Source organism: Ictalurus punctatus, chromosome 14 (genome assembly GCF_001660625.3).
Source record: "Ictalurus punctatus breed USDA103 chromosome 14, Coco_2.0, whole genome shotgun sequence".
Taxonomy (NCBI): Eukaryota; Metazoa; Chordata; class Actinopteri; order Siluriformes; family Ictaluridae; genus Ictalurus; species Ictalurus punctatus.
Genome location: NC_030429.2, coordinates 17,343,347 through 17,367,292, shown reverse-complemented (window position 1 = coordinate 17,367,292; position 23,946 = coordinate 17,343,347). Strand labels below are relative to the sequence as shown.

The following is a 23,946-nucleotide window of genomic DNA, read 5'->3' as shown; positions in this document are numbered from 1 at the left end:
AATGAACAAAAACAATTATTGCGCAAGTACGTAAAAATAAAAATCAGTGTTCAAACTGTCAACTCACCTCTACAGCAAGAAAACCGCATCCGCCGCAACCTTCGTCAAGTATTGAAGCTAATATATAACTTATATGAACACCTCAAACCATCAGTTTCATCCACGCAGGTGTAGTGCTGAAGCACATCCCACGTAAAGAAAATAATTCTGCAAGTAACCTGCAGTTTTATGTTTCAAACAGAGATGGCGATAGAGATGCAAAAATTCAGTTCTGCAGCTTTAACTAGTCATTACATTAGGTTGTCTACCACTTTTTAGCCTCGTTGATTAGTTTCTTGGCAACACACTGTAGCTTTTGAATGAATGATAGCAGAGTTCAGTGTGTCACCTGCTTGGCTGGAAGAAAAGTTTAAAATATTGGCACGTTCCAATCAACAAATTATTTCAGATCAAACACTTGTGTGTTTAAAGAACCAGATTAGTACATTTGGTATGATCATCTGTCTGATCAAGTTCGCCCTCTCTCTAAACCCACAACGTCTGCTGTAAAACTTTTTACAGAGGCTCCAGTTGGCTAGCTTCTTTGCCACACCCATGTACTAATCACACCTGAGCATTTATATATATATATAGCTCTATTCAAATGTCTGCATCCATAATATAACAGAGCAGTGTCGCTCTTTCTCTAAATTAAACATAACGGCATTTGAAGTGGATGCCTCCTTTTTCTGGACGTTTATTCCTTCTTTATAAATGCAACAAAGCAAACTGACAAAGCGAAGCACGACGCACTTATAAAAGCTGCCACGTGTCTACTGTAATCACATACAGGGTTTTAGCATCAGCTCACATTACAAAAGAAGTGCTCATTCCACAGGCTATCTGGGAGCTTAGCCCACTCCACAAACAAGAAGCCAGAGAGTCACGCTCAGCATAACACTAACAATAACACTGAGGATAAGCCACAGTGGAGGGCTCCTGATGAAAAAGCAGCTCTTGGACTAATGAACAAAACGAGTGATAAGGCAGTCACAAGGGCTTGAGGGGATAGAAGGAGAGGATCCAGAGAGCAAAAAAGCAACATTTCATAAAGCAAAGCAGCAAGGCTCAGATTAAACACGTCTCTCAGGGAGGATTTTTCTGTCACACAGCCAGAAGGGAGGCAAGCCAAACTACGATGATTGTGTTGTGTTTTTATTTTCAGTGCTACTACCTTGTTTTTAACATCATATTCACACACATGATTACTTCAGAAGACTATTAGTTTGTAACTTGTTGACATTAGGATTTAATTACATGTAAACAATGTTTAGAACAACAACTGTTCAGAATTATAATAAATACAGCATTTTTTATTATAGGTTTAAAAACACCTTTTTAATGCATATGAAGAGTGGAACTCCCATTGAGTAAAAGTATTAAATATAATCCTATTATGTTTTAATACTATTCCTGCAGAGCTCTTTCTTTACTAATGGTATTAAATTTAACTAAGTCAAGCTTAGGGCTCATCCCAGCAGGAGACTCATCAACATCAACACAGGTTTCTTAAAAGGTAGTTATAATACGTTAATGCAGAGCCTTACCCCTTGACTGACAGTCTGTGAAAAGTCCTTCGCCAACGTACCAAAAAAAATGACCCCAATTGATGTGTGTTGTGATGAGTCTGAACTCTGTGTGTCTTTATCTGAGAAAGAGAGCGAAAAGAAAGAAAGGGACAATAAACATGCATAATTTGCAAAAATCTAAGTAGTTAGGATCAATTACTCATCTCTCTCATACTACAATCACAAACAGAGCTATGAAACATGGAGAGAATGCTTTAACCAAGGCTGCACAAACAATTATATTGAAATTGAGATCTCAATGTGTTACTCGATGCAATTCAGTTCAAGAAAAGAAGTTGATTCTGCAGCAAATGCACTCAGGTAACCTTTGCATGAAAGAAGAAGTAGAGGTGTACCACATTATCTCCTGCATGCACCTGAAGTGCAGCGAGTGTACAGAAGAAAAAGAGGAGGACCGCCGTCAGGAAGCTAAGCTCTAAGTGGTAATGAGAAGGAACAAATTCATCCTAATCAAATGTTTATTATGATGTACTAAATATTACATTTCCACTTACTAAACAAATTCTGACAAAACGTATGAAATGAGCAGCTGGGGTGAGTAAAGGTGTGTCTCAATAAGCTCTCTAGCGCCCTAGGTGGTGAATCAGTATATCGTGTACACGGGTTCGGGGCACTGCTAAGGACCCTGGCTCACTACACATTAGGACACTGATGACTCGATTTCTGGCGTCGTAAAACGTCACCATGGGCATTTATCAACAACAGGCAGGACCGATACCTTTAACATTATGTTATATAAATATGTTCGTTTAATCACACGTGTTTCTGTCATGATACTTTAAACACGATCATAGGCTAGCTAGCTGATTTTTAAAAACATTAAACACTTAAAATTCGTTAGATTCAAACAAACCGTATATAGATTGTCAAATAAAGTTGCTAATGTAGGTAATCATTTGAGAGCTACAACAACGATAACAAGCAGCTTACATTTGTAGACGAAGTTGGCTGAGAGTTCGTCCGGCATTTTTTTCCCCCCAGCAGAGAGGCTTCAGAAAACATGACATCATTTCCAGTGAGGGAACGTAGTGAGCATCGATTCATCGAAGAGCGCGAATGTTCCAGTGCACTGGACGCCCTGATCAGTGCCCTGACTTCTTAACCAGGGAGCTGATTGCGACACATCTTAAGTGATGGCTGCACATGCCGCCTTGCTCAAAACTAGCCAGTGATGCATTACACACACAGGGCATGCTAATCAAGACCGATTTTCACCCATAATTTGCCGTTAGCAGAAAATCAAAAACGTCTAATTATTTAACCAGCCTGTTAATATTTCTTTCAACTTTTGGAGGACACCCCATGCTCTTGGGACCCTAACGTGAACAGCAGTTACTTTTGCTCAGCACAAAAGGGTCAGTAAGTTTATAATACAAAATGCAGACTGTAAGAACACATTATATTCTGACCTGCCCTTACTCGGGGGGACAAAGGAGATTGCTCTCCTGGAATATTTTTAAGCGATAACTCGTGCGAAATGCGTGAAGCTTGGCAGGTCCGCATATTCTTCCTATTGTCCCAAAAAATTGATCAACGAGTCAGTCATGTAGTGAGAACCGTGATCTCAACTCTAAGGAAATGTAAATTCCCATTACATCAAGAATTGTGCAGCCCTGGTTTATGCTCAAATCCTCTTAAACCAAATGCAGGAGAACAATACAGAGGGCATGCAGGGCAAACAGCATAGACTGCATGTTTAAGATCATTCGCATAATAATCTGCTAGCCTGCCTCTCAGGATCAAGGAGTTCCTTGATTTCCTCTAGCTCTCAAACTGAAGTTTCTCTCAGGGAGTAAAAATGATTTGTGCTATCTATCATAAACCTGCTAGTGCCTACTATAACCTCGGAATCAAGGCCACAGTTCCAATATAACTACCCGCTTCACAGCAGTCTGCATTAAACAGGCTTTTGGGGCATTTTAATCAGAAGCTCACCTTGGATAACTGCCTTTAGCAGGTGGTCTGTCTGTCTGCAAGACACTACAGGGCCCTTCTGAACCAGTTCACCCTATTTAAAAGAACAAAGAGAAACACAGTGCAGTCAGGCAGCCAAGGCTTTGCTTTGTTTTTCTAAGCTGATTAGTTTTATTTTAGGAGAATTGGAAGAGGTGTGACATTAAGGGTACTAATTTGCAACCTTCACACTCCTGTGCACACAGTCAGATGTGAGTTTGAGGTTCGATATGGAGATCCGCCGGACGTGTGGAGGGACTGTAGTGTCCAGGTCAGAAGCGCGTTTCACCACGTGGACACGCATTGCTCTTATTATCTGTTATGAGAACAACGAGAAAGAAAACAGAAGAGGAAAAGACGGTAAATTACCGGCAAGCACAGACGCTACCCTCGCAGAGGGGACGATAATAACCTGTTATATTGATGACCAATTCAGAATAAAGCACTTGGAGTCTAGAGCTGTACAACATAGACAAAAATAGCAAGTAACAATTTCAGCAGCACGCATCACATACTGGGGTAAGAGTGCATGAGAGGGTTTTTTTTTTTTTTTTTTTTTTTTTAATTGTAGCTTGTGCACTTTGGTACAGACGACACAGTCATGTGAAACGCGATGGGGGGAAAAAAAATCGCAGCTTTTCAGCACATTTGGTAATTCTGCTGCTTGGCTTCGGTGTTGTTCTGCTCGTGGCGACAGAGAGAGAGAGACACACACACACACACACACACACACACACACACACACACACACACACACACACACACACACACACACACACACACACACACACATCAGGGTTAACTTATCCTGAGGACGATGTTCCCACCACTTTTTAATATGCCTGGTGTTGTCCCCACCACAAAGTTGAAAGTGCAGTTCATTAAAAATCTTCTATATAATAGCTCATGACAGAAACGGATCTGAGCGCTATATCATTTTAGCCATATTCACAATGTTTGTTTCTCAAAGAGTCATCTGTAATAAAACACCTCCTCTATGATACAACTAGAAAAATTTCACAGCATAAACCAGTTCCTAGCAGGTTTCCTTTCCTGCAAAGTCGGGATGTCTGCTTCACACACAGTGATCTGATCACATTACTATGTTATTCTTCTATTTATACAAAAATACAACCATGAAAAAGCTGGCATATGAGAAAAGATTCCAAGCTGACAGTAGCTGTCATTATAATGGGCAATTTAATCAGCTCCCGGGATTGCATTCTTTGGTTTGCTTTCCTAGTTGAATGCACAATGTAGGTGAAATTTTTAAAAGATTTCCTAAACATCCATCATTCTGTGATTGCTGTAATTTGTGATTTCAAAAGCGAACTTGAACGCTGGTTAAAATGGAATCCTTGACATGACGTTTTCTCTGGGAGACGATTTTGATACAGGAAACTAAACACACTTCAGGAAAGCTTCAGAAATTGGCCTGGATACTCATCATGCAAGGTTCTTTATTATTATTTTTTGTCCCGTCATTGCTGCTGTTGCCTGATCATTTCAAAACACCAGTACATTTCAATATATTCAACGTAAATGGTGAACCTGCAGTGTGTCACGATAAAATACTGCCAGCATTAGTTTGTCTGAAATCAGAAATGTTCTTTTTTTTTTTTTTTTTTTTTTTTTAAATCACAACAGGGCCGTAAACAGGCCTGGGCATTGGACGCTGTAGCCCTGAAGAGTTTTTCCTTAAACCCGAATTCCCCACTTGGGGCCGTTTGTTACTACATAACTCAGCAAGAAGACGGCATTGTAGTAATTTTGTATCTTCAGTGAACGAGCGATGCGTTTTATCTTCAGTGAGCAGAGGTAAGACCACCATCGGTCAGCGTGAAGGGAAAAAGGATATACATCAACTTTTTTTTAAACCGGTAAAGGGGTTCAAACTGAAATCAGTGACATCCTCTCATGCTGAGCCAGTAAAATAGCGTGTGTAAGGGCATTTTCACACCTGTAGACCTGCGCTTTGTTCCGAAATGGGGACTTCTTGTATAAATACAATACAATGTTGTATTTTCTCTTTGGCTCGGTTCAGGCGACATTCCAACGCGTACCAAAACGTGTTTATGCAAGTCACATGTGACTAAACTACACTGGTCAGAGCGCGCCTGTTTATGTTCCAGGGTTCCGCTCATCAGTCGTCCATCCAGATGGATAGACAGCAGCTCTGCAAGCTTATTGTGGTTCTCTTTTTAGCTGTAGTTATTATAATTGATCTAATTTGAAATGTTCCACTGAATAATTAAAGCCTCCCTCATTGAGATGCCCACTAACACTTTGCTTTTATGCGTTTTTCAACGCTATTCAGAAATATGTTCGTCAGATGAAATTTCAATGAGGTACTTTACCTTGTCTTTGGTCCATATTAAACCGTGACTCATGTTGTGAGCCATTAGCAAAACTAAAGTTTTTTATGTAAGGTGGTTCCCATTAAGCATCGCTACACAGGTTGGTTTGTTGGTCCGTCGGGTCGGATTGCTTTCTCACCACAAGTGAACTGCTCGAGTTCGTTTGCAATCAGGACAGATTGTTTTGGTGCAGATCTGACCGCAATTGCCGTGTGCATATATGTCTAAACGAACCAAACTAAGGGAGAAAACACACCAGGTTCTGAAACAAATGCTCCAAACAAGCCAGGTGTAGAAACACCATAAATGTCTATGAGTTCCAAGTTACATGAACAGGGCATGAGGACAGATACTGTACTCTGCATGGCACTGTAGCAGCTAAACCCACACAGTAAAAGCTTAGTTGTGCCTCCCCTTGGCTAGTGACATCAAACCAGCCTAGTGTTAGATAACCAAAAAGTTTTATATTTTATCGGTCTGGTAGTCCTGCAAACAGTGATAACACCCCAGGCAGGTTTTATGATAAATCATAAATAAAACTGTCCAATTTTCAATTTTTTTTTTTTTGAGCAATTAGCCCTTACAAAAAAAGAAAAATATAAAATGCATGCAAACAGTCTATTTAGAAGTATGTTTTAAAAACTTTTTTGATGGAGAAGAATCTGGGCTCAGCCCTGAATGATTAACAGTCCAACTAACGACCCTGGATCACTCCAATGCAACTACTGACCAAATCATTATCAGAACATTCAGAGGGCAGATGATTATACTATGTTACTCGGAGCAGAATAATAAAATACTCGGTAGAGTGCTCATTTACATATTGCAAAGTTTCTGCGATATCAGTATCACTATAATATTTAACAAACGATATACTATGCAGCTCTAGTATTTGGTTTTGGTTCGTTTTAGTACACTGATTTTTCCACCACCTCGACAAAGCACCTTGAGGAGAAAAGAAAGGCTGAGGACGTGAGACTTGAGCCTTGTAATGAATTCCAATCTCGCCTGCCAGCTTCACACCTTTCAGCACTCTCTCATATTGCTTCACGGTTGAAATCATAATGCCGTGCATTTTGCATAGCATAATCAGAGCCCAATTAGCTAGGAGTTAGCAATTTATTCCAGCTATATTAAAAGCACAAACATTCTGCATGGTCACAGACCACACAAAAAATTCTTCCTAACAAGTTCCCTGCGAGGCCGATAATTCACTGCCCTACAAAAAGCCACTTAGTTACAGCAGTATTCTCTAAAGTTAAGCAATAATCAATGCTGATTAATTGAAAAAGGCGGTCTAGATACAGCTTTTGTTTCCACAAAGTCTAGTTAATCATAAAGGACAAAGCCACATCTCACTTCTGAATTAACTTCTTTTCCTAAAGTAGGAAATAAAGGAGAGAAATTCCTCAGTGGTCATTTTAGAGATGTCCTGGTCTGTGTAAATTGTAGGGCTGGATAAAAATAATACTAATAATAATAAAATAACTAAATAACTAAATAACTAAATAAATAAATAAAGATTCTCCCATTTTAATCGATCTTCAATTTAATGAAACGATATAGAGTCGAGGAAATCGGTTATTAAAGCACGTGCTTTACAAGATAGGGGGTGAATATTATCTGTAGTTCGCCTGTCGTCCTGAACATGTCGCCATCTTTCATGATTTGAATTTTGAAAACAGTTTTATTTCTTAAACATGTTTCAAGTTGTTAATGACTTTCACTGTTGCACATTTACAATGTTTTTATGTTTATTACAGTAATGTGCTCACCTTGTGTGTACTGTACACACATATTTATGATTTTGTTACAATGTTTGTTACTTAAAGTAAAAAGTAATTAAACATAATTGCATAATTGGGTCCTATTGTTAATGCAAATGTGTATTTAAGTAATATAGCCAAATAGGAGGGTTACAAGCATTTACATTAAACCATGGATTCCATGTCTGTAAAACTAACATTTTAAATGAAATATTGATAACTAATTGATATCAAATCGAAACCATATAAATAAGAATTGAATCGCAAAATTGGTAGCGATATCCAGTCCTAGTAAACAGGCCTTATATTCTGCACAAAAAGCATCTGTCAGCTGACCAGAGACCTCTTCTATTGCCCCAGGGGCTTTAAATTCATAAGAGTTGTACCATTATCCCTAGCAGGCACAAAACACAAACCGAGCCAACTCGGGTAAATACGTGACCTCTATGAGAACCTCTGATGTTGAAGTCCGGGCCTAAAGTCCAACACGATAGTCTTTAAATACTTGATTTTTAAAAATTTATTTCTTACATGTAAGAAGAACCTAATAGATAAAACTTATTTATTATTGGTGAAGGGGATAAAGCTGGACACAGAATTAGCTTTGCTCCTGGACAGAAATGTAAACACAACCTGTATAAAGATTTGCATTGTTTGAATAGCAGCTTAAACCAGAGATTAAAGCTCTTAAAACATCATTACAAAGAACAGGAAAGCATCTTGTAGGTACTGTTGATCATTCTCATAAATCAGTAGGAGTCTAATTTTTGTGTTTATATCATTATAACCTCGTCTACAAGCAGTTGAACGCAGGGCATGCTTGAAAGTGATGAGCTGCAAGTCATAAGCTGTGTGTCAAATGATGTACTGTACACTAATGCACTATGTATTTATGTCATTTTAGAAGGGTAGTATTGTCTCAATTCGTGGTTCTTCACTAACCAGAAGTAGAAGCCGTTTCCCAGTCGATGGCAAATGACATCAAACGCACATAACGCGACACCGCTAGTTTTAGGAGAATACCCAGAGTCAACGCAAATTAATTTCTTCAGTTTACGGTTCATGTCAATGTTACCGTTTATGCCCAACATGACTTTTTTGGATTCGGAGAAAATTTGAGCCAGCATCCGCACCTGGTAGCTCCTCCCCTCTTCCGCTACGCAAGTTGCGACCATTGAGTGCATGAAGTGTCAAACATTCCACAATTTTTTGGGAGGCGAGTAAATGCATCATCCAGATACTTGAAATGCACAGGTGGGGGGGGGGGGGGGGGGGGGGGGGGGGGATGGGGGTGTTCAATAAGCCTTAAATCACCCTCAACCTAATTTCAGTCCCTCCAGGATTTCACAATTTTGCGGCCTCAGAAATGAACTAAATCAAACAAATTCCGCAGAATTAGGAGGAGTGTGCAATATGTCAAAATTACAGCAGATTTTCTGCAGATTTGGGCCAAGACACGTCACGTGACATCATAACTCGCATTCAGCCAAAGCTCTCCTCGATTCACGTGCGTTGAACATGTGTACAGCTAATAGGTCTCATTTAACAAGAAACATCACTGCAAGAGACCATGCAAAGCAATTGCATGCAACTGCGATTTCACCAATGCAAGTAGTTTTCTCACAAAAAACACTGCAAGTTGCAACGCAAATTTTGAAAAAAGCTGCTGCAAAATCGAGCATTTTTGACCGCAACAATCAGGAAAGAAAAGAAAAAAAAAAGATAGAGAAATAAAAAACTGTGCGAAATCCTGAACGGACTGCAATTTTAACTCATCTTTAAAAGAAACACTTAAGAATTCAAAAGTGTCTCGTTAGAGATTCTGGAAATTCCAAGTTCACTGGAGTTCACTTGAAGAGACTCAAAAACAAAAGCTCATACTTGTTTAGTTGTGAAAAACAAGTCATAAGAGCCCGTTCCTAACAAAAACTGAGCAAAGAAGTAACGGGCAATTAAAGGTCGGACACGTTTCAACGATTTATATAACACATCTTCCTCTGTAATTTTTCTATGAGAGGAGCACGTTACATGATGTTAGATGAATTAACGGAAATGGTTGAGCCTATGAATATTCCTCTGCCCCTCTCGCCAGCTAGTAATTGAAGCCTTCAGAACGGAACACAAAAGGAAACGGACCAGCTTAGACTGAATAAGATGTAATTGTTCAGCATGCACAATAAAAATCTTTCTTTCTTTTTTTTTTTTCCAAAAACAGAAGAAAAATCTAATCATAATGAATTCCCAACTGGAAATCTTCACTCCAAACAAAAATCAATTAGCCCAAGCAACAGACTAGATTAAAGATTTTATTAAAAATAAACATGGCGCATATAAAAATAACAGACTCGTAAGCAAGAAGCAGAATATTCTACTGTGAAGCGCAGTCCGGTTTGGACGAGCAGCAGAGATGCACAGAGTAAAATGTTTAAAGCTGCAGCGTGTATTCGATAATACGAGCAGTTTTTTGGGGCTGGAAAAAGGTGACTATATTTAGCACTGTGCAAGATGTTCACTCTACACCACCGCAGCTCTGAAACTCCACAACACTAACATTCGTTAATTAGTTAAAAGACAAGCTGACGAACATGAATTGAGTCAAATAGAAAAATACACATCAGATAATAACAGCATACACCTGAAACACAGATCCGAGAGTAAAGACGTACACACCACAAACAGGGTCGTGCATTTCTTCTTCCCTTTGCCTTTTAACTAGTTAGTTAAAGGTTCTCAGCGACATTAAAAACAAACAAACAAAGAACTTGTGCTTGAGCAAGCTGCCTACTTTTAATCCACTTAGTAAAAATCATTTTCCCATCAGCCAGACCGTGTCTAGATATAGACGGCTTAGCTATAGGTGCATCATAAGTTTAAACTTAGCTACACACTAGAGGTTGACCGATAACAGATTGTTGGAGCTATCCGTTATCTGCAAAAAAAATCCACACCGATAGTTTTTCATAACGGGTGTGTCCGTTGAGGGAGTGGCTGAGAAGGGTCCGCTGTCGTTATACAGTACGAGTGCTAAATAGGCAAAATAAAAACCATCACTGACTAATTTTGTTGTGTTATTTGAAATGACTTTTGATTCATTTGGGTCATCTCTATTTTTATTTGTTATTTGGAGAGTTACTTTTTTCGTTCCATTTGGATGTTTAACTTTTATTACGTTAATATGTACATGATATTTATACAGTTATTTCATTTATAAAAAGTAAAGTAAGTTTTCGTGATACAGTCAGTTCTGTTAAATTTTATAATAAAGCTCAGCAATATTTTACTTTGAGTGTTATGTTTTCATTCAGTAACCATTTTAAAAACTACAGGTTGATTAACCGGATATCGACCGGAACTGCACAACTTAATTATCAGTATCGGTAAAAATCCATCTGTAGACCTCTACTACACACCAAATGAAAACTCTGACTTGCAAACAGCTTTGAAGGAGTAAGTTTTTGGGTCATATCTGGCTGTTGAAACTACTTGTCCCCTGAAGAACTATGGGAGGAAAAAAACTAACAAAAAGAATAACCTGTACATAAATTCTGATTGTCTCACGCACCTGGGTTTCTGATTTGTCCAAATCTGGTACACCAATAGTGTCATTAAATTCTCACATAAGCATTTAATGCACAGTAGGCAGTTTGGATCACTCCTGACTTGCCACAGTCATAATTTCTTGAAATGTATTTTGATTGGCCATTAATCCATGCAGAGGAGAAAGGCTCTGCACAACCCACATCACAAGTTAAAGAAAACCCCATTTGCAAAAATTCAATCTGATGGTATACAACTTCAGATTTAGGAACCTCAATATACAGAAAATGCTACTGCAAGGTACTCAGAAGAAAATTAAGTAATGTAGCTCATGCTGCACACTTCTCCATTAATCTGACAGCTCAAAGGGCTGTGTTCCAATCTGCAAAGCTTTACTCAACAGAGTGGCAGGTCTGCGTGACATCTGACAGTGTCGGCCATTTGAGAAGTTAATTCTGAGAAGGTACTGTAACTGCAGCAAGTTAGAGGAGTAGAAAAAAGGCATACCAGAAAGTGTCCGAGAACAGCGGCTAGCTAGTGTGTGCAAACAATAGTTAATAATAATAAATCAAACTCGTATGTTATGACACACAGTTCATCTTGATCAGACGTTCTAACTCCTCTGTCTGGCTTCGGTCTCCTTTTTCTCGGCACTTGCATCAATAGCAGTATACTTTTATGGCATTTAACCATTTCATTAATCTTTTAATCATATTAAAATGTTTTATTAAACATTTATACTTCACAGGCTTTTTCCTGCCTAAGGTTATGGCGTGATGTGTGAGGAATGGATCCAAAAACTTGCACCAAATCAGACCCACATCAAAATGCATGTTTAAAAATGTAATATTGCTTCAGTTTCTCCTATTTTTTACCCAGCAATGTTCAGTCTAGCTGCATGTTACAATCTTGTGGAAAAGGCATACAGCTGACAAGCACTCCTAGACATAAAACTTTACTATGCAGACATTGATCTGAACACTTTATTCAGCTTCCATTAGCTACCACAGAAGGTAGCCAGGACATCATGCCAGAGTAAGCCAACCAGTCTGATAAAAAGTGCTTGGCATTTGCATCAAAACCATAAAAAAGACTAAATTGAGTTCTGCATTATTAAGTGTAGACATTTCTACCAGCTCTGTGAATTTATATGTACCATGATGTCTGCAGACTATGTCTGTCTGGATGGTAATGCCACATTAGCCATAAAAGAATTTGCTGTGACTATTAGTAATTACTGTTGCTGGTGATTTCAAATCATGTCATATTGAGGACTACACTACCCATATTTCATCAGAGAGAGGAGACAATACATCGGATCCTGTTTACACCAACGTTACAGAAGACTACAGCGTCATTTCCCTCTCCCACCTTGAGCATTCTGATCATGTCCCGGTTTCTACTCCCCAAATACAGCCCCATCATCAAACATGTGAAGTCCTCAGTGAAGTCTGTAAAAGTGTGGCTAGAGGGAGCAGACTCTTCACTACAGCACCAAATCCAGCACACAGACTGGAATATGTATGCTTCTAAGGCCACCCTGGGCCTGAGATCTACACCAACTCAGTGATTTCATGTACTGCATCAGTGTTTGTGTTGATGCAGTCACTACCTGTAAGATCATTAAAACTTTCCCAAATCAGAAGTCATGGATGAATAAGTCATGGATGTCTGCCTCCTACTACAAGCACAAGATGCTGAGAAGGAGGATCATGAAAGCCAAATAAGAGCAAAGTGCATATAGAGGACAAATATAACTATGACCTTTGAAGTATACGGAAGGGTATACTACAAACCAATCAACAGCATTTCTTTAATCAGTTATGCCACCCACCCTGATGAGCTCAACATCTATGCTCAGCTAGTTTATGCAAACACAGAACATTACATCAAAGCTGAGCTCTCATACTCTCCAACAATGATGTGTGCTCCACCCTTTGCAGAATGAATGCACACAAGGCTGCCGTGATGGCACTGCAGGCCAGGTGCTCAGGGCCTGTGTAGAGCAGTTTGCCAGGGTCTTCATGGACAGTTCCAAGCTGTCCCTAGCTCAAACAGTGCTCCAAGCCTTCTCCAAAACAGCAATCATTATGCCCATGCCAAAACACACTGCTGCCATGGCCCTGTATGACTTCTGTCCTGTCGCAATCATCCCCATCATCACCAAGTGTTTTCAGAGGCTGAGCCTTTCCTGTCTGAAATCCTTTCTGCCATCAACACAGGATCACTGTCAGTTTGCCTACTGCCTGAACAGGTCTACAGACGATGCCATCACCCCGACACCACACTCTGGCCTGACCCACCTGGATAAAAGCAACTCCTACGTTAGGATGCTATTCATCGATTTCAGCTTTAAACCCTCTGTCAACCCATCCAAGCGGATCACCAAGCTCACTGACCTTGAAATCATCACCTCCATCTGTAATTGGTCCCTGGACTTTCTTACTAGCAGACCACAGTTTTTTAGGTTTGAAAACGACACCTCCTCCATCATTATTACACAGGGCTATTTCCTTTGCACTCTCCTTTACACTCATGACTGTGTACTATGCTCATGGCGCCAACTTCATCATTTTGCAGATGACCTCACGGTGGTACACCTGATCAGCAATGATGATCAGACAGTCTGCAGGGAAGAGGTCCAACACCTGGTAGTGTGGTGTACTGACAAGAACTGGCACTCATCATCCAGAAGACCAAGGAGCTCACTGTGGACTAAGGGCATACTCACACTTGGCCCAGTTAAATCATGGCCGAGCACGTTTGACCCCAAAGTCCGGTTTGTTTGACTAGTGTGATCGCTCAGATCACCCGGGCATGGTAAACTAAACTGTGCCATGGCCCGCTTGAAAGATATGGGCCCGGGCACAGTTCGGTTGGACTTGGGCACGGTATGCATCAGTGCGATCGCTAAATGTGCCCGAAGACTGATGTAACTGAAGCGACTGTTCCATTACAAACATCATAGCAGCAAAGGGAAGACTTTGGCCTATGGCAGAGGTGCAGTGTTTACTGGGAATTTGGGCAGACGAAAGTATACAGGAACAACTGGATACAACACACAAGAACACGGGTATTTTGAAAAAAAAATCACAACTATTTACGTGCTCGTGGGTATCAACCACTGAGCAGTGTCGTCGAAAGCTGAAAAAACTGCGTCTTCAGGTGTGGGATGCACGGCGTAAATCTGGCAGCTCGTCGGACATGTAGGATAAATTCCAGTGGTACAATGCTGTCGACAAAATAACCGGTCTGAAACCAAGTAGCCAACTAAATGTTTTGTAGTCGCATTCAGGGACACTGGACTGGCGAGCCCATTGAGCGTTGAATAACATTAGCCTATGCTAGCTTTTATTTGAAGACTATGCTGAAATGCTCAGTCGCACATGCCGGTGTACAGTCAATGCATGGTACCCATCAGATTTTGCTACCAGGGCTTTCTGTGTTTGCGCAGATCACTAAAAATATATGCTACCTGTCAGAATGTATTAACAAAGCGATATTCGCAGTTTTAAGATTAGGACTAGGCTGGGCTAGGAGTTATAACCACCCACTATATCATGATATATATGATAGTTATGTTGCTATTACATTCTGATGGGTATTATCTGCCTGACAAGATGTCCTACGTACATTTTTTAAAAAATATTTCACGTGGTGGTAGTACATACTGACTGGTTCTCCTGTGCCTCATGACAAGCGATACCCGTTTTAACTTAAAATATGACTGTTTGGCGCTACGGGAGGAAAATCTGACACGGTAGGACAAATCGACAGAACACTGGCATAGTCTTTGCCTATGATCATGAGCAAATGTTTTTATTTGTGTTTATTTTGCTTTTATTTTCACAGTCACATCACATCAGTCACACATTGGTGATGAAACACGAGACCTCTGATAATAGTACTATACCTGATACACCCTCAGAAGAGGACAAGAAAAGGAAGATGAAGACAGATATGAGTGACATGATGGCAGCCTTTATGGACATGCTACAGAAACAGCATGATGAATTCATGAGAGAGGAGCTGCTGCATCACCAGCAAGAGCAGGAGATGCTTGATAACTGGATGAAGGCAAAAATGGAGATGGAGGATCGTTGGCATCAGGTACAGAGGGAGAAACGCTAAGAAGCAAACCGGATGTTCCAGCAAATGATGAACAGACAGTTTGAGGTCATGATGCATTCATTCTGGCAGCACACACCCTCACATTCACAACGTAATCATTCCCTTCCTCTGCATTATTCCTACCCTCCCCATGAGGAGACACCACCAGCCAACGTGGATCAATGTTCACAGGTCTATCACAACCTTTAATCTATAGGCTTAGTTGTTCATTTGCATACAATCAATATTGTGAAATTGCTGCTTTGTATTCTGTATTGTAAACCTGTTACACCTGCGCTTATATTTATACTGTTTTTTACTTTACACAGCATTGTTTATAGTGCCAATAGTGTCTTGGTACAGTTACACTTGTGTGGGCTATATATTTCAGTTTGAATGTGAACACATTTATTTATTGAAAAATGTATTATTATTAATTTTTTTTTAAACATATTACCACTTCAGTGGTTCTGTTCTGTGAAGTGCTGACTTTTGACCGCTGAAAGCACTTCAAGATTATGCTTTGAATAAAACATATTTTGATTATGTTTTGTCTGTTATAATCCAATAAGTTCCACACTGTTCTTGGAAGGAACAAAATGACTTCATTGCCAACATCAGACAAAAATAGCTCTACAGATTTGAGAAATATGAACACAGTGCATCTCTTGAGATGTTTGACATGGTGTTTTTATGAAGAGGATTCCATTCAGGAGTCACATTTTCTTCATCGAAAGTAACAACTTCATCATCATATTCTCACCATTAACTTCACAAAAATTGTGAAGCACACAATAGGCTATGATGACACTGTTGATGTTGTCGATGTGGCAATCATACCTCTTCATTAGGCACCTCCATTTTCCCTTAAGAAGACCAAATGCCCTCTCCACAGTCATCTGTGCACTGCGCATTGCTAAGCCGGTTGTTAAAGGTGATCTGTGCAGCGGTTATTTGTTGGTTTTCAGGGTATGATTTCATCAACCATGGCAGTAGTGGATATGCTGCATCATCAGACATCACCACTTTCACATCTACTCCTGCAAACCTCTGAGATTAAGGAACAGTGTACTCCTCTGATTCCTCTCGTACAAGGATGAATTGCCGAACACTCTGGCAATATGGACTTTGCCTGGCCAACCAACAGTGATGTTCCAGAACCGAAGACAATGGTCAACCACACCTTGCAGGATGACCGAATAGAAACCTTATAGCTGTAATAGTCTGCAGGGCTGTCACGTGGAGCTAAAATCCCAATACGAGTCCCATCAATAGCCCCTCCACATTGTCTGAAACCCCACCGGTCTCGGAAACCTTGAATTATGACCTTGATTTCCTGTTCAGAGGGTGTTCTGATGTAGAGGGAAAACAAATTGTTCACAATTACAGAGGCAACATGATTGGCAATAGTGACCGCAGTAGACTGGCCAATCCCAAATAAATGGGGGATGGTTCCGAACTCCACATTTAAGGCCAGTCTCCAGATGCATATTGCTATACATTGCTCAACAGGCACTGATTTCCTGAATGTGGTTGTCTCTCTTTGAAGGTGTGGCCAGAGGAGGTTGCACGGCTGCAAGTATGTGGTCTCTCTCATTCTAAAATGTAGCTTCCATTCACAATCTGTCCAGCTGGTGAAAGCATGCTCCCACCACACAGCACATCTCTGCCGAATCCAGATGCTCCTGAGGCAAAATGGAGAAATAATGTTCATTGTAAATTAATTGATACATAGACTGTATTAACTTACAGCACTTTGAAGTGTAATAAAATAAACAGTAGACAGTTTGTCATTATTCTAAGGGACAGACCAATATTTTGTGTCAGATCCCAGTAGACTAATCACAATAATGTTAGCTAATGTTAACCAGTAAGGGCTACTACTTGGGAGTGCGCCAACAGTCATCATTACAACAACAAACATCTTCTATTACTACTTGTATAGTACACTTTTCAATTCAATCCAGAATATTTGGCTTTATAATGGGACTGGCTCTTACCTTACAGATGAATGGGAATGGTGGTCGGCAAGTGAAGCTGCAAATTCCTCCCTCGGCATCAGCTGCCTCTGTAAAAATCTTCTGATACGACAAGCGCGATCCAGTGAAAAATTGCTGCGCTGCATAAGCAATAAACCGGTTGGGCATGCGAGAGGGCCGTGCGTCATCACGCCACAAACAACTCCAAATAAGCCACAAAGTAAGCATTACAGTGATGGACTCCATTGTGCTGTATGAGAGCGCTTCATTTCCTGTTTTCTTCAAACCAAAAAGTCGCATCGTAATGACTTAAGCATGCTCTGGCCCTGAATGTATTACTGCAGTGTGAGTGCAGGCCAGCGGGGGAGTGGGAACAATCGTGCTCGGGCATGGTTCAAGGCAACTGGACCAAGTGTGAGTACGCCCAAAGAAGAGCCACACACACACACACACACACAGACCCTCCCCCCGCTTTAAGTTCCACATCTCCAAGGACCTCAGCTGGGCCCTTAACACTTCATCACAACTGTATCTTTTCTTCCTAAGGACACTGAGGAAAGTTCACCTATCGATTCAGATACTGATGAACTTCTATTGTGGTGCCATTAAAATCATACTGACAAACTGCATCTCAGTGTGGTACGGCAGTTGCTCAGTCTCCAACTGGAAAGTCCTCCAGTGGGACATCTCACCAGGCTCAGATAACTTCAATCAAGAATTTTCATCCCAAATGCTGCCTACAGAGGGTGAGAAGCATCAACAAGGTCATCTCTCACTCCAACCATGGACTGTTCACTGTTCTCACATCTGGGAAACACTACAGAAGCCTCCACCATCACATCAGCAGGCTAAGGAACAGCTTCTTCCCCTCAGCTGTCAATCTGCTGAACTTTTCACAATGATGCTAATCCCCCTTCTGCCAAATTGATGTTCACACACAGAATAAAGACTGTAGTGTCTTTGGATATCCTTCATGTCACCGGATCCATGTCTACTTATGTACCCTTACCAATCCGCAAAGTTTTTTTTGTGATCGTTGCATCCAGAAATGTGCGATTTTGCTGTGGCTTTTTTTCAAAATTTGCGATTCAGCCTTTTTCAATTTTTTGTTCTTTTCTTGTGGAAAACTAATTGAAAATTGCAATTACACTAATCTGTTCTGCATGGTCTTTCACAGTGATGTTTGTTGGTAAATGAGGGCTTTGACTGAATGCGCGTTGTAATGATGACAAATGATATGTCTTGGCCCAAATGTGTGGTAATATTTTAAAAACTCACAAGCTCCTCAGAATATTGCAGAGTTTGCTTGATTTTGTATTAATTACCGCGATCACAAAATCCTGGAGGGAGTGCATAACATTTGAACATTATGTTTAACTGTACTGTAGTGACTTGGGATACCATCCATTAACCTCACTGGACAGGTTTATGTCCACTCATTTATCAAGCCATTTCCACTGTATTGTCAGCTACACTTTACTGCCATCCAAGCCGATTTGTCTCTTTACGTGCACTGTACCACTCAGTGCTACTTACGCTTCTGGTTAGATGCTTACAGCATTTCATTGGCTTTGTATCTGTATTCTGCATAATGACAAATTTGAATCCAGTCTAATCGAATGTAATACACAGTCTAAAGTTCCATCCCCTTTGGGTGTCCTACATAAACTCTGCTGTTTTGTGGCTCATTTTGGGGCATTTAATAAGTTGCATGTGTTTTCTGAGTTTGCGTCATGCCTATGAATTTTCAGTGTGTTTCTGAAAACTAGTGCATGTGTTGTCATTTTGATTAAAATGTTTAGTGATTCTGCACTGCTAGAGGATAGAACCTTCACATCATGCCAGGCATATCTTACTGAGAGTTGTATAAATATAATTTCTGGTTTTATTCTCAGAAATGGCTTTGGTAAATACCATTGCTTTTCCTTCAAAGCACCGGTATAACAGCATCTCTGCTATTTTTTTTTTTTTTAAAGCTAATAGGGTTGTTCCCTTTTAAAATATTTAATACATCTGAATCAATCCGTGTATCATAGATTTTGTGTATACAAACAGAGAGCAAACTGAACGTCTTTAGCATATCCATGATACCATTTCCTCGTCCTGTGCTGCATTATTCAGTTCATGTCATCCCAGATGCACTCTCTGATTTGAGTGCACATAATAAACAAGGCTAAAAACAGTAAAAAGCTTGAGGGAGTGAGTGCAATGCTCCAGCAGTTTTGTGGCAGAGTCACAACAGTTCATGTCAGAGGAGTCTCTCTTTAGGCTGAGCAGCTCGTCTCATCACATGCCTGAACGAGCTCTCTGATATGGAGACGAGATCATGGCAGCTGTCCTGCTTTTGCGCCAGCCAAAATGATTTGTTAAGGGGCATGTTAAAGAGATATTGTGGTTGCAGAGATGAGTGCACCCACGCTGCCCTACCAACATTACATGCTTTCAACAACAATTTATCCAGAGAGGCAGGCATGCAAATAGGTTCCAGGCGTGAATGAACTGCAAGTTAAACTCCTGTCTGCTTCCTCAGACACAACATGCAGGTTGGTTACTAGGGAATTAACCAAATGTGAACACATTATTCTGACTGAACACAATACTTTCTAAACAAATATAAATACAAATACGATGTGTGCCATCTTTCTTCACAGGGTTCAGAGAGCATGTGTATGAGACTAGAGAAATGCATCGGGACTAAATCTTAAAAGAATGCAACAAAAACTGATGCGAGTATGAAGCTCACAGGGCACTGTGATATTGTAGTGGTTTATTTCTATCATATTCCTGTACAAACTGGCCTAAAATTCACAAAGAAATCTGCTTTTGCTTATAGAGCCACCCACCTCCATAAAGCAGCATCTCTCTTCTCTCATTTGATTAATTTCAAAATATTATCTTGTACAGACATACATTAAGTTCTTTTGTTTTTAAAAAATACTTTCTAAAAGAATGTTCTCAATCACTTAAAAGAAAACAATACTGGAATTATAATGGAATAACTCATAAAGGACCCCTTTTCAGAGGCAGCAGCAATGTAGGGCTGCGTCCGAAATCGCATACTGTGATGGTACATACTGCATTCGATGTAATACCTACTGCATGATCGTTGAAACAGTATGTACTAGTCAGTATGTGTGTATAGTATAAATACAATCCCCGACATACTACAACTGCCATGTTGGCATTGTCACCTGACCTTCAATGTCATCATAAACACTAAAATTTAAAGGGATCACCAGATTAAAGTAACCACACAAACGGCAAAATGCACGAAAGGTAACTGAATTAGTAAGGTATCCTGGGCGGGGTTAACAGGCTGAGGTCAATTCCATACCGTTAGCTTGGCCAGCTAAGGCATGATGGAGATCACAAAAAAGGTTTCAAATGCTGCAAAAACTGTTTTCTTGTTTAAAGCTTCAAGTTAACAATTTATTTGGGTATTGCTAACCAAGTCCTGTTTAACCAATGTATAATACTTAAAAAGGGTTGACACCGATTTTTTCCCAAGCTCATCTGCACCAGTTACGTTGCATTATGGGATTTTTGACTTGCGCCCATCCCATCGGTTGAACACTGCAAAATCTTGCCAGAATCAGTACGCCGTCCGGGTGTTTCTCACCTACTGAGACTTGGGACATACTACCCCTCTGGCTTACTGTGTAGTAGGGTAGTACGCCATTTTGGACGCAGCCTAAGTGTCCTTCCGTGCATCCCAATTTGCCTACTTATACTACGCACTAAAAGTATGTACTCTTTTTGTGAAGAACAGTACATACTTCTGAGTGTGTAGTAAGAGAGTATGCAAGTACCGGGACATACTAACGTCGTGTAATGGAAGAGAACGTTGTTGCCCAGAAGAGAGAACACTCAAACAAACTCATTGCATTTCAGCTTTTCTTCATTCATTATTCTTTATATAATTTATGCTATATAGTTTTTCATTCCCTTGATTTATTTTTCCACATTCCTTTACATCTCTCTAAAATGCATTCTTGAATTTGGCAGAGCAAACGGTCAGAAAGTTCCTCCAGCTTCACGCAAGATTCTACCAGAATCTACCCAAAATAACAGACCATCCGGGTACCTTTGGGATACTCATTTCAACATACTACGATTTGGGACACACTCATTCTAATCTCGAATACTATTTAGTACGGGTATCGGGAGTATGCCAACAGGGATGCAGAGAATGTGTCCAAGTTTTATAAGAGATTCTGAAATGGCATCCAGCGACCTTTTTCTTATATTTCTGTAATGTAAAACTCAAAATAAAATATTATTAGTAGGCTATTGTCTTCAACTATAATCAATAATTCCCAGTTTTGAGGAAAAACATTGTTTTGAAAGTTATCTCTCTAGCTTACTCTAGACCATGAGATAGAAAACTTGTGAGAAAGCTCCACAGAGCATCTGGCTCATCATGCAAAGAAGCAGCCATATGTGAACATGATCCAGAAATGCAGCCGTCTTCTCTGGGACAAAGCTCATTTAAAATGGACTGAAGCAAAGTGGAAAACTGTTCTGTGGGCAGACAAATCGAAATGTGAAATTCTTTATGGAAACCATGGACGCCGCATCCTCTATACTAAAGAGGACTAAAGAGGAGAGGGACCATCCGGCTTTTTATCAGCATTCAGTTCAAAAGCCTGCATCTCTGATGGTAGTGTGTGCATTAGTGCCTATGGAATGAGCAGCTTGCACATCTGGAAAGACACCGTCAATGCTGAAAGGTATATACAGGATTTAGGGCAACATACGCTTCCATCCAGATTCCATCCCATCTTTACTTACGAGAGACTCTGCCTTTATAAAATACTCTTTTTATACCCAATCATCTTACTGACCTGTTGCCAGTTAACCTCCAGCTGTTTCTTTTTATGAACACTTACTTTTCCAGCCTTTTGTTGCCCAACTTTTGAGACATGTTGCCACTATAAAATACAAAATTACCTTATTTCTTTCCTTTAAATGGTACATTTCCTCAGTTTAAACATTTGATATGTTTTCTATGTTCTATTGTGAATAATATACAGGTTTATGAGATTTGCAAATCACTGCATTCTGTTTTTATTTACATTTTATACTGCATCAGTCTGGGAATCGGGGTTGTAATATTCAAGGTCTGCACTATTTCTAGGCCCAAACGTAAGCAAATGTGTGATATTGACCATGATAACTGATCTCTTCTACTGAAGCATGTGTTCAGATGAAACTCTGATGGATTTGATCTAAAATGGATCATAAGGTTTTACACAAACTTGTGGAATCCCTGCGGGCTCGAGCTCACACTGTCATTAAAGCGAAAAGAGGACATACCACATACTAAAAAAAACTCATGTCAATATTTCACAGTTTCTACTTTTCACTCAAGTTGTCAATAATACAATTTTCTAATGAAAAACGTTGCATTAAATTTGAAAAGACCGCACAACTGAAGCACTTGAACGAGTGCTCTTGCACTTTGCACACATTAATAGAAGTTTAATGACTGAACTGATGAGGTTAATCCAGGCCGCTGAAGAGTTGCACAGAAAACAAGCTAGCAAAACATTCCCGTTAACTCTCACAACCTCCGCAAAATGCAACACCGCCAAGCTAAACAAACACAACAGAAGAATTCAGAACAAATAAAACTCGACATTCTCAGCTTTAGTATCTCAGACGCTTGAAGAAAGAGCCGCATACTCAGAGGAGTTACTCACATTAGCAAACTGCTATGAAGGGAAAGCTCCTGGGGTTTGATGTGTGTGCGCGAGGAGGAGGAGGAAGTGAAACGTCACGCGGAGGAGGCGGAGCTTCTTAAAGTGTGCATTACTACACTAAACTGTGTGCATAAGAGCCCTTTATTTCTTTTTGACCCCGAAAACTTTGGAAAAGTGCATCTTGCTTTATTTTGGGATTAATCCACAATGGATTCGAGCTTTATTTAGAAAATATATCATTTGAGTTTACTATGAAAGGGAACTGGTCAATAAATATTATATTTGCAAAGTTTTTTTTTGCTAGCAAAATATTATATACATATATTTATGGTGCTAAATACAAAATAACCTCTTGTGTCTTATTGAAAGAAAGTTGTTAAAACTTTTTTTAATAATCTTATTAAGCATTTTTATAGCAATGTGTGATGTGTTTTATGTATTTACAATTTTGAATTATTTTTTTATTTTTGTATGCTAGCCTGTATTTGTAACCTTCCCTTGGTCTTTATATACTATACTTTCTTCTTCTTATTCTTCTTCTTCTTCTTCTTCTTCTTCTTCTTATTATTATTATTATTATTATTATTATTAACGTATAGTGTACATGGAGGTGCAAGGCAAATGTGCTAAGCACTAAGCCACCTATTATTATTATTATTATTATTATTATTATTATTATTATTATTATTGTTATTATTATTATTATTATAGGTAGTACATTGGGTAGCATTGCTGCCTCACAGCTCCAGGGTCCCTGAGCATGGGTTTCCTCAAGGTGCTCCAATCTCTTTCCAACTATATGATTAGCTATATATGTGTATGTATATATATATATATATATATATATATATATATATATATATATATATATATATATGCCAAATGTCCTCTGTGTGTGGGGGGGTATGTGTGTG

General features: G+C 39.7%; 1 protein-coding gene across 5 annotated transcripts in view; it reads right to left on the bottom strand.

Moving 5' to 3' along the window:
• pot1 (protection of telomeres 1 homolog) overlaps window positions 1–23,130 on the bottom strand; it is a 51,183-nt gene extending 28,053 nt beyond the window's left edge. For 2 of the 5 annotated variants that reach the window (XM_017485904.3, XM_017485905.3), the window contains exons 1-4: window positions 23,033–23,130; window positions 3,766–3,897; window positions 3,564–3,636; window positions 1,587–1,687 (exon numbers count right to left, since the gene is read on the bottom strand). In XM_017485904.3, coding sequence (XP_017341393.1) covers window positions 1,587–1,687; window positions 3,564–3,636; window positions 3,766–3,885 — 294 coding nt within the window. In that variant the 5' untranslated portion in view covers window positions 3,886–3,897; window positions 23,033–23,130. Of the gene's footprint in view, window positions 1–1,586; window positions 1,688–2,558; window positions 3,514–3,563; window positions 3,637–3,765; window positions 3,898–23,032 lie in introns of those variants that run through there. The other 3 variants (XM_047159799.2, XM_053685750.1, XM_017485906.3) reach the window with 3 other exon arrangements.
• Window positions 23,131–23,946: the final 816 nt, after the last annotated feature.